The sequence below is a fragment of the Scardinius erythrophthalmus genome, assembly GCF_964197995.2.
Source record: "Scardinius erythrophthalmus genome assembly, chromosome: 22".
NCBI classification, from domain to species: Eukaryota; Metazoa; Chordata; class Actinopteri; order Cypriniformes; family Leuciscidae; genus Scardinius; species Scardinius erythrophthalmus.
Genome location: NC_138242.1, coordinates 27,706,453 through 27,722,289, shown reverse-complemented (window position 1 = coordinate 27,722,289; position 15,837 = coordinate 27,706,453). Strand labels below are relative to the sequence as shown.

Sequence of the window (15,837 nt, the reverse complement as noted above, 5' to 3'; positions counted from 1 at the left end):
TATATATATATATATATATATATATATATATATATATATATATATATATATATATATATATATATATATATATATATATATAAAATACACACACAGCTATCATTAGCCATTTGGCAGATACATGTCAATGAACTTTTCTGCCATGGCCCAAAATGACTAGTTGAGCAATGTGCAAATTGAATTGAATTAATTAGACTTATATTCTGGTTCTAGTGTGTGCGGTAACGACAAACAAATCCTCATTACTACAGCTGAATTTCAAAGCAATTAATAATTGTGCCAATGTTCTTCTCATCATTTAGTCCCTGACTTCTAGGCATCATGCCAGGGCTCCACATGAACAGTGACTGTTTTAGAGAATGTTTAACCTGGTTTTTTTGGGCAAGCAGACATTTGCAGGAGGAGTTGAAGTTCAGACTGTGTTAAAGATGGCTCTGCTTCTGTTGGTCGTGCTGCTCACTGCTGGAGTCTCACCGAATGACGCACAACAGCTCCCAGATATCTACAAGAAAGGAGTGGAGCTGGCTTTACATCAGATCAATGCCCGTCACTCCATCAAGCACCATTTTCTCTTCTTTAAAACTATTCATCAGGCAGAAATTCAGGTAACTGCATTCTTCTCTTTCCGCTTTTCATCCTCTTTTCAGGGAAAAGATGGTCTGAAAACTAACTGCATGATTTGGTAGTAGTTTAAGCTATTATAACCCAAACTGAATGGCAGGAGTAGGTCAGATATTCTAAACACTCTTGATGCCAAGTCATTTTTAGGTCAGAAATCGAATATCAACATCTCCGGAGACCCCAAAAAAAAAAAAAAAAAGAGGACAGAATGGAGTTGCTAAATTTAGACTTGGTGGAAATGTCTGTGTTCATTTACTGTGGATGAATAAATCCTCTATCTGTAGGCAGGGTTTGGTGTCACCTACATCTACCATAACTTTTATCTGAAAGCCACAACATGCCAAAGAGGAACTGAGAACGCTGATACAACCACGTGTGCGTTCAGGAATGATCGGGTAAGTGTGTTCATTTAAAGCACATACGCATTTTAGAAACCCATAGATGGTCATAATATGAAGATCAGCTGTTTTTCATGTCTAGAGTAAATTACATTTTCCAAACACTTATTAAATCTAAATAAGGGGTGCTTTAAAGAACCATCTATATTTTGTTGCATGTTGCAATCTCCAATTTCTAATAGTTACATAACTAACATTCAAAAGTTTGGGATCAGTAAGATGTTTTTGAAAAGTCTCTTTTGCTCACTAAGGATGATTTATTTGATCCAAAAAGGAGTAAAAACACCAATATTGTGAAAAATTACAGTTTAAAATAACTTTTCTTAATATATTCCAATATTTTAATATATTTAAAAATATAATATATTCCTGTTATGGCTGTGATGATTCTTCAGAAATCATTATAATATTCTGATTTGCTGCTCAAGAAATATTTCTTATTATTATCATTGTTGAAAACAGTTGTGCTGCTTAATATATTTGTGGATTCTTTCAATATAAAGTTCAAAAGAACAGCATTTTTTTTAACTAATAGAAATCTTTTGTAAAATTATAAGTGTCTTTACTGTCACCGTTAAAGTATTAGTACATAAAAGTATTAATTTTCTGAACCCAAACTTTTCAGCAATATTGTAGCTGAAATAAATATGTCTGAAAGTAGGGTTATGATAGTACTGTACACTATCATGCAGTGTTGCCAGGTTTAATACAGAGAATATTGATACTTTGCACGTGACGTCAGTTGTACTGGCTGGCGGGCAAGAACGTCATTCTCTAGCAACGAAAACCAGTAAACTAATCAAGGATCTTGCCAGGACGTTGCCAGTTTTAATATACAAAAGTTGGTGTTTTGAGGTGTACACGACATGTCAGATAGTTGTTGTGCGATTGGATGCACTAACCGCGTTTGTTGCCCGCCAGATATCACGTGACTGCAAAGTATCAATACTTACATACATGCTTGTGTGTGTGTGTGTGTATATATATATATATATACACACACACACACACACACACACACACACACACAAGCATGTATGTAAGTATTGATACTTTGCAGTCACGTGATATCTGGCGGGTATATATATTTGTATATATATATATATAGTTACACCACAGCACTCAAAATTTAATGCAGATTAAATTAAACTTACTGAGTCAATTTCCATATTCCTCCAGCCTCTCATTGACTGTGTGATCTGCTACAAGATCTCTGCTGGAGAAATTGGTGGCAAACCTTATTTAAACTGTATGTATCGACAAACGCTCTCGAAGGTATTCCCTCTTCATGTTCTTCATTTTTAATGATTCAGTTAATTAGCTGGAAATACACTTGATTTTATCATTAATGCTAAAATAATGTCCATCTTTGCAAATGTTTTTCCCAACATATTTAATGCAGTAGAACCCCAGGATGTAGAAGTGACCCTTTGTCTGATTGTTTGAACTCAAGGAAAGCAAGAGAGAGCGAGAGATTGGCTGTTACCAGGCGGGTTTTGGCAGCCTGACCCCGACTCCTGTGGCATACACTGGATCCTAGAGAAGCTTCATCTGACATCTCATGTGAAGGAATCTGAAACACAGCATGTTTTAGCATGTCTGCTCTGTTCCATATCAACTCTTGCATCACGGTTCATCTGATTGTCAAGCACTAAAGAGAGCATTGCACTGTTTTAGTCACATTTTCTACAGTAAATCAATACGGGATGTTTGTTGCATAAGAACATTCCATGTTTGTTCAACGGCAGAAGATTTTTTGCAAACAACAAAGCAGAGTTTCCTAAAACTCCTTTAACCTCTCAAATATTAATGAATGTCATTATAAATAAATAAATAAATAATATTAGTGCCGATTACACTATCCAATAAAGTGATTTAGTTTGTCAGTGCAATAAAATACTTTACAAAATAATACGTTTCAGTTTTTCTGTGATTATTTACGATTAGAACGTCATAGTGCATATTATGTCTGTTTTTGTTTTATTATGCACTAATGATTAATGATGTTTAGTATATCAGGCCCTACGTTTCAATCGCAGCATTTTGTACATTTTTGTATTTTTTCTCAGAATTACGAGTTTACCACAATTCTGCCTTTTTAACTCGCAATTGTGAGAGAAAAAAAGTCAGAATTGTGAGATATAAAGTCACAATTATCTTTTAAATTGTTTTATTCCATAGCCTACATGTCCATGTGAAACGGCTTCTCGAACAAGAAAAAATGTAGGGTGAGACATGCTTTTATCCATGGGGAATTGATTGGATGGTTGTGGTTTGCTTTGATTTGTTGATCACATGTGAATGACAGATAAATCATTTATAATAAATACTGCAATATTCCATAAAAAAAAAAAATGGTGAGTAAACAGTAAATCTGATCATAGAGCAGCACTTTTCAATGTGAATTCAGACTCTTTCCTTTCAGTTTTGAACATACAAAAATAATATTTCTAGCTAATTTACAACACTGTAAATAACGCAGACTTTAAGCTTGTTGCATATTTGTTTTTATTATTCGTCGTTTTCAGTGTGCGAAATACCCGTCAATATTCGGGGGGGTCCCCGTCTCCCGATTGTTTCGCAATACCGATCTAAATTTTCTCAATATACAGTAGGCCTATAACATTACAATATTTCAAGGGATCACTGCATCACTGTCTTTACTTGGTGCAGGGCCGATGCAGCTAGAGTTGTATAAATACATATGTCCCAAAAATGATCTTGCTAGGGTGGTTCGGGGGCATGCCCCCCCGAAAAATTTTAGATTTTCCCGATCTCGACATGTGCATTTTAAGGAGTTTTGAAGGCCAAAAAAAGGGACAACAGTAGCTTTAAAAGCATGTCAGTGGGCAGTAGCATGAAGGTTTTTTTATAAGAAAACTGATTTTTGTTGCAATGAATGATCCACACTACAAAATGGAAATGCATAATGTTTATGCTTATTGTTGACAATACACAAATCACATATTCGAAACGGGAATGGCCTTAAGAAATTATTCAAGGATTATTTTGCATAGATGTTACATTTCAAACAAACGCAAATGCAATATCATATGCTATATAAGCAACACTGACATAGGAGGTTACATTGGCTAAAGTTGTTTGAATGCACATTGTTTTATAACAAGGTGAGGTAAAGTTGTGCATTACAATGCAGACATGACAATAATTTGCACATCTGGCGCACTTACAAGAGCAATCAACTTCATGCATGCCAGGTATAGCCTATCGAGAAAAAAATAATAATAATTAAGGTAATATAGTCTATCGAGCATGGCACGCAATCAGTGCACTTGTAAATGAGAGCCTGCAGTATGAATGACCGATCGTGATGTGACAATATCAGCCTGCATTTTGTTCGCCGATTTAGTCACACAAACAACCCAAGCGGCTCGTGACAGAACGGAAACCGACTGAATGACACTTTAATTTAAGTAGAAAATCTGAAATGAAGATCGTGGAACTCTGATGGAATTGAACTCAGCCAGTGGCGGATTTAGCAAATCGGGGGCCCAAGGCGAAGGTAGGCTATGGGCCCCTACCCATCCAATCTTTAAAAGAGAAAGAAAAAAATATGTACCGACTGAATGGTGGATAGGGAGGTAAAGCTAATCTACGGGTAGGTGAAGATTAGAGAGGAGAAAAAACGTCCCCTTTAAACCCTGCATAGGCTACACTTCTTTACTCCTAAACAGAAACATGTTACAATGTTTACATGGTACAATTTCTGGTAAGCTATGTTTTTTTTTTTTTTTTTTTTTGCTTGGCAAATTTCACCATTTCGATTCAATTCTTGTGATTTGATTCAATATTGACTCATTTGGATAAATATTAGGTAACGTTTCACAAGACAGGCGTTACTTTTTATAAAAAAAAAAAACCAAAAAACTATCAGCTGGTATAATTTAAGGTTAAAATAAGTAATAGGCCTATAGTACACATATTTAGCCAAATACTCTCTATAGCTCTTTTTTCTAGCCAATTAAATGGCTTTCCTGAGGTAAATGTTATGTGACGATTGTTCTCCAGCTGTTTTACCTCTTTCCGCGGTTGAAAAACACTTATTGATCGATATTATGAATAAGGAATATACATTTCGGTAAGTTATACGGTATCTTTCAACATTGTTAATTCATGTTTATTTACTATTAGGTAGTTTTTAGAATTAGATCAGTTCACGTGCCGCTATAGGAATCTGTCACATCACATTAAAACGGCAAAACGGTATTATTTGAATTTCGTAATAGAATTGACAGAATCTGAGAGCTGAGATTTTTTTAAATATCATGATTCATAAACTGCTCAGTTTTGTCTGTCGATCTTCTTTGCTTCACGATTTTTCTGTGCGTTGGACGTTGTTGTTCCTGATCTGTATCCCCCACAGTAGCCGTAAAAAAGTTTGTCATCTTTGGCAGCGTTCCCAAATACTTATCAGCATCTTTTCACTTTTTTTCTTTTATTTGAGCCGCTTGGGTAACTTCGAAACTTTAAATTTTCGCGTTTAGACTCGTCTTGCTCTGGGGATCAATTGCTCTATTTCCCAGTTCTCCTGTTACTGCGTGTTGTTTATCTTTCGCGCCGCGCACTTTTTCTGACTTTTTGCTTTCCTCCCGCTTCCTCCTTTTTTCAGCACCGCTTGGGTAGCTAGCTTCGCTTCATTTTTACTCTGTCTACTATGTACACTCTGTCTGTCAATCACTTCTTTTTCTCCGTCAGTTTTTTTGGCACAGCCTTGTCACTTTCACAGATGTGCAGTAAAAGTGAGATAATGGAATAGTCCAATGTAGTGAGGCGGGGGGGCCCCCTCCTGTCTGCGACACTAATGATTGATGCCATTTTTCGCAAATGGAGTTTTAGAAATATATAATTTGAAAAAAAAAAAAAAAAACTTAAGCATAAGTTAATAGGGCATTTTGGGGGCCCCTAGGTAGCTCGGGGCCCAAGGCAATTGCCGACCTTTGCCTAATGGTAAAGTCCGCCCCTGAACTCAGCACACTTGGGGTGCTTCTCAATATCCCTCCTCGTCTCCTCTCTCCTCCGTCCTCCATCCTATGACCCGGAAACCGATCGAGCACAGCCATCTTGAAGGACATCTCAATTCTCTAATTGCACTGCGAGGAGTCGAGGATCGAGGAGTGAGGAGGCTTCCAGAGGAGTCATGAGCGAGGATACACAGGTGCATCCTATGCGGAAGAGTTTTATCGACTAAAACGTGACGCACGTATAAATTCTCCTCCCCCTTCACATCGGTCACGACAATTTTAATTTATACTTTACTTTTGCAGTTTATATAAACCTCACACCTCACATATTTCAACAGGGTATCTTGCTTTATTATTATTTATTATGAATTTCTTAAATAAACAAATTTCAACAACATGAGGGCAGATCCTCTGAGCGCTGCTGATGACGCGGTCAAGTGACGCTCGAGTGATCAAGGATTCCAATATATATAAAAAGCTTTCATTCGATTCCTCTGTCCTCGCGTCTTTTCCTTGCAGCCTTCCCTCGCATCCTACAGGGGGCGGAGCTGAGACGCGAGGAAAGGAAGCGAGGAGAGGAAACGAGGATACACAAATAAGAATTGAGAAGCACCCTTGGTGTTTTCAGATCATCCGCACTTCCTCAGCAGCGTAGAAAGCGCGCGCATGGTTGCCAGATACTATTGAAAAGACCGAGTAGAAAACGTGTTCTTTTAACAGAAAACCACTGACAGGTGTTTAAATTATTGAAATCTGGCAACCTTAAGCATGAACGCTCGTAAAAACAGTCTGTAATATGTTGTCTCCTCCTTTATTTGACAAAAAAGTGGTTTTGGTCAAGTTATTATTTAAAAAAAAAACACATTTCAGTAGGTGTTTTTTTCAGTTAAATTTTTTTAAGTAAAATTTGAGACCCCCTTCAAATTTTGCTTTTGAGGCTTTCAGGGGGTCTCATGGGTTAATCGGGGGGGTCGAGCCCCCCCGGACCCCCCCGTATTTCGCACACTGGTCGTTTTATACCAGAAACTAAACCCCTTTGGCAAATAAATGCAACTGAACAGGCCTGCCAAACTCGTGATTTACCTCACTAATCAGCCATTTTACACCGTGTTACCCAACAACGGCACAAAAACAAGGCAGGCTTCCTGGAAGAGTGTGTTTTTCAGTGAGAGCAGCGGGAGGTGTTGCTCAGACTGGTTGAAGATGTCTCTGCCGTTTGCTCTGCTGTTTCTCGCTGGAGTCTTCCTGACCTCCGCTGAGGCGCAAAGCTCCTTCAGCAAACTCCCAGACTCCTTCAAGAAAGGAGTGGAGCTCGCTCTGCAAAATGTCAATGCGCACGGAGGCGTCCAGCAGCATTTTCTCTTCTTTAAAACCATTCAGAAGTCGCAAATCGAGGTAGGCTACTGTAACTAAGACTTTCTCTCTTTGTTTCTTTGACTGACTGTCTTTTCCAAGATGTAGCCTAACTTGCATCAGTGTTGCCAGATTGGAAATGTCCAAGTATCGTACACTCAAAATTATCGGTATTTGGAAGAAAATGATCGAGTCAAACGTTCAGAATACAGCTATTTATTGACCAACAACTTTTTGACATGACATGAAAATGACTTTATTGCTAAAATATCGACCTCAGATTGGGAAAAAAAAACTGACCTCAGCCCCGCGGAGTTAACGCTTTTATTTATTTAACTTTTTTTCTTCTTCTTGCAAAACATAGAGATGATATGTTAATGATATACAACTTTGTATACAATATACAAAAAGAACATTAACTTGTGCTTATGAGAGAGTCATTCTCCACGATCACTGGCCGAGAAGACATAACGATGAGATGGAAGATACTGTACCGTAACACGTTCTTCTCACGGTATCGTATTTGTACGAAAATTTTGACCTATGTACCATCAATAATGGGAAAAAAATGTACGACCATCATTTGAAGTGTCACACAATTCTTGAAATTATCGTACATTATGGGATTTTTTTCCATTATTTATCGTAGGCTACATAGGTCAAAATTATCGTACAAATACGATAATTATCGCACTTCTGGCAACACTGCTCGGCATGACGTCATGTCATAATTGTTTTTTAGGTCAAAAAGTCTAAGCTAAAATTGAATTTTGTAGGATGTAAAGTATAAGTAACGTGCTTCCAGAAGAGCACATAAAGTGGGAAATGCCTAGTTTGAATATACAATATCATAACCATGATAGTGCTGGGAAATGGAATTGGTTGAAAGCCAAAAACACCCCAATTTATCAGATATTGTAAGTTTACATAAGCATTTTCTAAATATTCTAATTTTATTACTATATTTCTGTTCATTTTTAATAAATTTAATACAATTTGAATAAAATAAGTTTAAGTTTTTATTTCGTTTATATTTTATTTCAATTGATGTTTATTTCACGTAATGGAAATGTTTTTTTATTATTATTATATGGTTTTAGTTTTAGTTAACAATAATAACCCTGATGTATGTTCTGCTAACTGAACGAATATCATCTTTGTAGGCAGGGTTTGATGTCACCTACATCTACCATAACTTTTTTCTGAAAGCCACCCAGTGCCAAAGAGGAACTGAGAACGCTGATACAACCACGTGTGCGTTCAGAAATGATCGGGTAAGTGAGGTTTACATCGTGTAAAATAACAGAAAATGATTTGCTCCACCTCGGCACATACCGGTTTAATTCGTGAACAGAGCCTGAGGCTTTAACATCGCACAAACAACTGCGGTTATATGCATAACATACACGCAATTCAATAAGAGCGTGTTATTGTACCTTATGATGGAAATCATTTCTCAATGTGGAATACAATTAAACTTGTGTTTATTAATCCCTACAGCCTCTGATTGACTGTGCCATCTGCTATAAGACCTACGCTGGAGCGATTGAGGCAGAACCCAAACCATATGTGAACTGTGTGCATAAACCTGCTCTCACCGAGGTGTGTCACAAGGCCAGTTCACACCGCACAGACAAACGCCAGCAAACAAGTTGGCCGTTTGGATTTAGAAATTTATGAAAAATAACTTGTCATGCGTACACTTCCCCAGCAGGCACAAACATACACAGATCGAACATGCTCAGTCAGGTGCAAACAAACCCCGACAGGGGTAACACACTGATCCGACAAAACCCAACAAACGTGTTTGTTGGCGTTTTGTCTGTGCAGAATTGGCCTCTATGCTTCATATTCTCTGTACATCATCTGCTCAAGTAATACAGACCTGACCACTGATATTAAAATCCATTCCTTCTGGTAAACATTGCACATACTCACTCTTAGAAGAAAAGATTCAACAGTTCTGTCAGGCCTTTATTACCTGGCTTTTACACACTTCAAAATAAAGGTTCTTTATTGGCATTGATTCCATGAAGAATCATAGGTTCCTATCGTGGGATCATTTTATGGATTTATTTTTAATTCATTACATTTGTTTCGATTCATTTTTAATTAAATTTTATGAATTACACATCTTTAAACAATGTATCACTAGAAAAAAAATTAAATAACCCGTTAAACATGACAGTATTATGCAATCATTTAAGGCATTTCTCCTTATATAGAACCTTTTTGGCATAGAAATTGAGGCAAGAACCCTAGAGTTCTTTAACAAACCCCATCAAACTTCTTTTTTTTTTCATTAAGACAGTAAGATTGTAATTTAGCTTTTATTCTAAATATAAGTATGCCAGAGAAGATCATGAAATGATCTTTGCTGTGTTTTGCATGATCTATGTTCATCATGAACTAACACTATTTCATTGTTTTGAACCCAAGGTCATGCAGAAAGAGAGAATGGATCACTGTAATAAGATGGGTTACAGTAGCGGATCCCCCACCCTGCTGGCCACCAAAGGTGAATGAACCGCTGGAGACGGTTGGATGTTCAGGGTTTGAAGAACACCGTGTCAATGATCTTAACTGTTTTTTTGACTGGTCTTTAGTGCCAAATCTTCTTTCTTCATGCATATTTACTTCACAAGAACAGAAGTGATAGTAAAGGTAACATTTACTACTTTAATTATCACAATCAAGCATCACTGTGACCCTAACTTTTCTTAACTTTAGGTTTTCACAGTTATACATTTTAAATTGCATACCTATAAATGGATGCATCTTGCATTATAAGACATGATCATACTGTATAGTCTTTAAAGCTACAACCATAGGTAAATGTTACAATGTATTGATTACAAGTAAAGAACATACAAATGACTATAAAGTGAATTATAAAGCATTTAAATGCATTTCGATGTATATACACCTTTATATGCAGTATACATACCAGCCTTTTAACATTATTCAATGCTTTAATAGTGTCTTATTCAAAAAGGTAACACTTTACAATAAGGTTTTGTTAACTAACTACATAGAGTTAAAGGTACACTATGTACCAGTTCAAAATTCGAATAATTGAATAATAAATGAGTCAATGCATCGTCAATCCTTCTTTCAAAATGTATTTTGGCTTACCCTGATTCACTATGTGAAATGTCTCGTCATATCCATAAATGGAGAAAAGTTGCTCCAGCTCCTATGCGTGTATGGTGTGTGAGTGGCAGAGGTTAGTTGTCACGTGCGAGAAAGATTGACATAGAGCAGCTAAACCTCAAATTTTCAGGGAATTACCCATTTTAAACAAACGCAGAGGAGAGTCTCGTAATGAAACTAGACTTAACATTGGCTTGGCTTTTCAGAGATGGTGAGAACTGATGGATTTGAAATGTTGTAAAAGTGACGCGAAGATTACGTTTCAACAGATGAGCTAGAGGGCGTTACAGAACGTTACAGTGTACATTTAACATGAACTAATGATAAACAATACTTCTACAGCATTTATTAACCTTAGATAACGTTAATTTCTACTTACTAATATATTACAAGTTGTATCTGTTAACATGCACTGTGAATTAACATGAACAAACAATGAACACAATTATATTTGTATTAACTAACATCAACAAAGGTTAATGAATGTTAGACATTTAGCTATATTGCTTATAGTTAACTAATGTATTAATGACACCTTGCAATGCATTACCATTAAAAATGACTTTTCTATACTTTTTTCATAATAATAAAAAATATGTAGAGATTTACATTGCTAACTGTTGTTTTTTTGTTTTGGAGTTGTTGCTTTTTCAAAATAATAAAAATATACACCTACAAATGACCTGAAGCTAAAGAGCGTCCACTGGATTTCTTATGTCTTTGTAACTGCATAGATGAATTAATACAAATAAATATTATGAAGAAACTTATCAAGTGAAATCTCTTCTGTTAAGACCATTGTTTCCCCTTTCGTTCATCATTAAACTGGATCAAATCCGCTCTGTTTACACTTCACTGACTTGTATTTAGATTAGAATTGGCCTGAAACACAAGATAACACTTTGTTAAAAAAAAAAAAAAAGGTGACCTACATATAGTGTTCTCTCCAATTAAACCAAAATCCTAGTTTTTAGTGTCTGTTCTCCACTGGATGGCAGTCCGCTCGCTCAGACCATGATTTCACATTCATTCCCTCTGTATGTGAAAGTAAAAACACACACAAAGACAGAAAGGAAGAGGACTCACCCCACAAAAACATCCCATCATTGCACAATCTCTCCCTCTCGCCTCTCACTCCCTCGTGTACTGGGATTAGACAACACATCTCTCAGTGTTTACATTCTTCGGAATTTTTGCGGTACATAACTGTGTGTAACCTAAAGATAGGGATTTTCTGGATTGTGTAAGATGGCTGTGTTTCTGCTGCTCGTCCTGGTCAGCGCTGGAGTCTTTCTGGACACGTCGGAGGCGCAGGAGGATCTCAACAAACTTCCAGATAATTACAGGAAAGGTGTTGAACTGGCTCTGGAACAACTCAACTCACACCAGACAATCAAGAGCGTTTTTCTTTTCTTCAAGAGTTTGGACAAATCTGACATTGATGTAAGTATATTCACTTGAAAAGAACATACAAATGACTATTAAGTGAAATATAAGGCATTACACATGCATTCCAATCAATATACCTTTAAATGCCTCATACATATCAGCTTCAAATAAACTTTTTTGCATTAATCAGTATGTTTTAATAGTGTCATTAAAAGGCAACACTTTACAATGTAAAGCATTCTATAACTTACATTCTTTGCAGATCTTTAAATCATTTCAAATGGCTAATTTATTTCTTTTTTTACATTTATTAAGTTAATTGCATTACTTGGAGATGTTCAAGTCTGAGTCACAGAAACATTTAAACTGCAAAGGATTAACAGCCCTATGATTTTTTTTTTTTTTTAATAAATGCTGAGTTTTAATGTACACTGAAGTTATGATATTCAATAACCCGGTTTATTCTAGGGTGGGTTTGGAGTGAGTTATATCTACCATCACTTCTACCTCAAAGCCACCAAATGCCCTAAAGGAACTGCAAATGCAAACCCGACTAAATGTGCTTTCAGAAATGACAGAGTAAGTTTTTCATAACTTGAAATGCACTTCACATGATTATATTGGTTTATGTTGTTCCTTTAAAAATTCATGATGTCAAGCTAACAAATGTATGTTCTAAAACTATTGTGTGAACAGTGATTTGCAATGTTTCTAAAACTTTAAAATGTCCTGTTTTCTTATGATAACAGCAAATATCAATTACATCGTAAGGTAAGGACATTAAGAGAACATTCATCCAGTACAAATAACATTATAAGTATGTTCCAAAATTGATTGTTCTAAGAACATTTTCTCTCAATATCATCTATAAATGTAATTTAACCTTACCGGTAGGCTACAGGTAGAACATATGCGGAAGAAATTTTGGTTGTGCTTCGGCTCTGCCTGACTGTACGGACGAATATGACTCTGTTAGAGAACAATTTTTGTTGTTGTATTTTAGTGTTTTTTATTTTTTAAAAAAGCATACAAAATAATTTGCAATAAAAGAAAGAAAATGTATTCGACTACTATCGCCCCTCTAAAGCAATGTAGGCCATACCTTGAATAAAATACTTTACTCACCAGTTGAGTAATAACAATGCCATCTTCGCGTCGCTTTTACAACATTTCAAATCCCTTTGTTCTCACCATCTCCGAAAAGCGTTGATTCTTGATTTATTACGAGCTCTGTCGCATTTTTTTTTTGCCAGACTACGGAGGTTGCAGATTTATCGACCTATGTCAATCTTTCTCGCTCATTGTGACAACCTCTGCCACTCAAACTCAAACATAAGACACGCGTCAAAAGAGCCGGAGCACCTTTTCTCTATTTACGGATATGACAAGACACGCACCGGCGAGTGACGTATGCACGCGATTTCCCACGAAAACCATCCCGACAGGTCTAAAATGAACATTTATTTATAATAGGCTTACCAGTGAATCATCAGGGTTAGACAAAAAAAAAAAAAAAAAAAAAAAAAGTAGGCTATGTAATTGACTCATTATTTAAATTGTGATACTTAACAAAATAAAGTAACGTAGCATACCTTTAAAGAATGTTTTATCTTGTTCATAACCTTTACAAAACGTTAGTGAAAATTGTGGGAATGTTCCCTGTTAGCTGGGAATGCACATGTGAAATAATTTCTACTCAAGTTGTTTCTAATTTTAACCCATCTCAACAGTCTTAAATTGAGCTTCAAATGTGTTAGCATGAATATGATCGATCATATGTTTCTCGTTTGTATGTTGTAGCCTCTGATTGACTGTGGTATCTGCTATAAGACCTTCGGTGGAGAGATCCAGAGTGAACCGAAGCCTTACGTGCACTGTGTTCACAAACCGCAGCTCACACAGGTCATTCATCCCACAAACATGTCACCACCACCACCTACTGCCATTTACTCCAAAATCAACACTGTAAACAGGCTGTGAACTGTTGGACTTGATACCAATCATGTTGTGCTGTTTTTCACAGTGAACTTTTGAACAAGAGCTTTTCTATCTCAAACAAAATCTGTTGATTTACAAGAAATAAGACGAGCTGAAAGCAAAGAATAGAAACTGAAATCAGGCACATTTGATGAAACCGAGAAAGATCCCATTTTCAAAGAAATGCAACGCAGGGTTATTTAGTTAACCAAAACTAAAACCATAAAAAAAGTTATAATGAAGTTAACTGAAATAAAATAAAATAAACCCTTAAAAAACCCTTAAACTTATTTAATATCTTCTAGTTGCCAAAGCAACATTTCTCATTTTCATTTAGTAATTACATACAGCACCTTTAAGTGAAAAAATTATAAAAATCTCAATGTAATAATAAATAAATAAATACATTTTAGTATCTCTGATAATAAAATAACCTTGTAATGCAATTTTTAGGAAATCTGCTCCCTCATCCCACACCTTTGTGAAAATGCAAAAAAAATATTTTTGTGCCCTGATTTCACTCTGTGTTCTGTGCATACAGTATTATAATAATACTACTGACATGATAAAAAAAGAAAATAGTGTGATGATGTGTGTATCATATTATTTTTTATTACTATTCAAACTCTTGAAATCTTTGAAAATGCATTGTTATTCTCATTTCAGGAATTGTTGAATACGAGAGTTGAACACTGCAAAAAAGAGAGCTACTCTAATGGATCTCCATCTCTCCTGGCAGCGAGGAAGCCTTAGAGGAGGAAACATATCACATATCTTTAATATCACTTTTTGTTATTAATTTTACAAATTCAGTAATCGGCATCAGTCACACTAAAGAGTAACTTTGCACTGTTTATTATAATGAGAAATAGACAACATTCTTCACTTCTCTGTGTCAGTAGAAATTATGAATGATGCTGTTTGTTTCATTTAATCATAAAAAACATAAACATTCTTAAATAGTAGACTTTTTTAATATGATTTTACTACAGGATTACATAAGACGTTGATTTTTTTCATTCATTTAATATTCACAGTGACCACAAGGTAATTTGGTTTGGTAGTTGGGTAAAAATGGTGTATTTTATGCTCTATTTCAAATAAAGAAATATTTTTGTGTCATACATGGCTAATGATTGTTTTTTTTGTAAGAGGTAAACATTTGTAAAATGTTTTTGTGTGGACTTTTCTGAAAATGGATATTCCACTCTTGTGGCATTAATGGTGTCTGTTGAGGACTAAACATACTATCACACTTTAACATCACTTTCTGTTAATAATGTTTACGTATTCAGTTATAGGTATCAGTCATAACTATCGGAAATAGACAACATTCTTCACTTCTCTGTGCATCTAAAATTAGTGCGGTGGATATTGTACTCTTGTCGTCAATCATATGAATGATGCCATTTGTTTGTTTCTTTTATTCAGTAAACACCATCAGAATTCTTAAAGTGCTCCTATGCTATTTTAAAGGTACAATATGTTACTTTTTTGCTTTAAAAATAGCAAAAATCACTATATCTATGTTATGTATGTATTTTAGTTGTGTACTTACATTATCCCGACTGTTTCCAACAACTTTCAAACCAGGAGAAATTTGTAATTTAATTCGAAGACACGTCCCGTTTCTTTATTTCCGTTTTGTCGCCACCAATGACGTTATATCCACGTTATCCCTGGTTTCCGCTCGTACTGCCATAGCAAGCAGAGCCCTCTGATAGTAACCAAGGCGACAGACGTGGACAACATTAGTTCGGAATGTCTATTTGCACGCTGTTGTTGACTTTGGATAAAAAAGGAGAACTAAAACGAGAATCAATATCAGCGCGGTGTTTTCGAGATGCCTAGAGAGCTCCTATAGACAATAACGTATATAAGCTTCATGTACTTTTTTAAACAGGTGAGCACATTTACATAAAACTAATCAATGTTATATAGTTCAACATTGATAAGATGTTAGA

At 35.7% G+C, this 15,837-nt stretch overlaps 3 protein-coding genes across 3 annotated transcripts; all 3 read left to right on the top strand.

Annotated features, from left to right (window-relative positions):
- The first annotated feature begins 393 nt into the window (after window positions 1-393).
- On the top strand, window positions 394-3,362 carry LOC308682439 (uncharacterized protein). Its single transcript, XM_081352157.1, has 4 exons — window positions 394-605; window positions 906-1,016; window positions 2,199-2,294; window positions 2,473-3,362. Exons 1-4 carry the CDS (start codon window positions 429-431, stop codon window positions 2,557-2,559), a joined length of 471 nt encoding a protein of 156 aa, XP_081208283.1. The 5' UTR covers window positions 394-428; the 3' UTR covers window positions 2,560-3,362.
- Window positions 3,363-6,842: 3,480 nt separating this feature from the next.
- On the top strand, window positions 6,843-11,114 carry LOC308683042 (uncharacterized protein). Its single transcript, XM_081353188.1, has 4 exons — window positions 6,843-7,396; window positions 8,518-8,628; window positions 8,855-8,956; window positions 9,794-11,114. The coding sequence occupies exons 1-4, from the start codon at window positions 7,049-7,051 to the stop codon at window positions 9,878-9,880; spliced, it is 648 nt and encodes a 215-aa protein (XP_081209314.1). The 5' UTR covers window positions 6,843-7,048; the 3' UTR covers window positions 9,881-11,114.
- A 421-nt stretch (window positions 11,115-11,535) lies between these two features.
- On the top strand, window positions 11,536-14,995 carry LOC308682492 (uncharacterized protein). The gene is made up of 4 exons (XM_081352240.1): window positions 11,536-11,950; window positions 12,365-12,475; window positions 13,697-13,798; window positions 14,540-14,995. The coding sequence occupies exons 1-4, from the start codon at window positions 11,756-11,758 to the stop codon at window positions 14,624-14,626; spliced, it is 495 nt and encodes a 164-aa protein (XP_081208366.1). The 5' UTR covers window positions 11,536-11,755; the 3' UTR covers window positions 14,627-14,995.
- The last annotated feature ends 842 nt before the right edge of the window (window positions 14,996-15,837 follow it).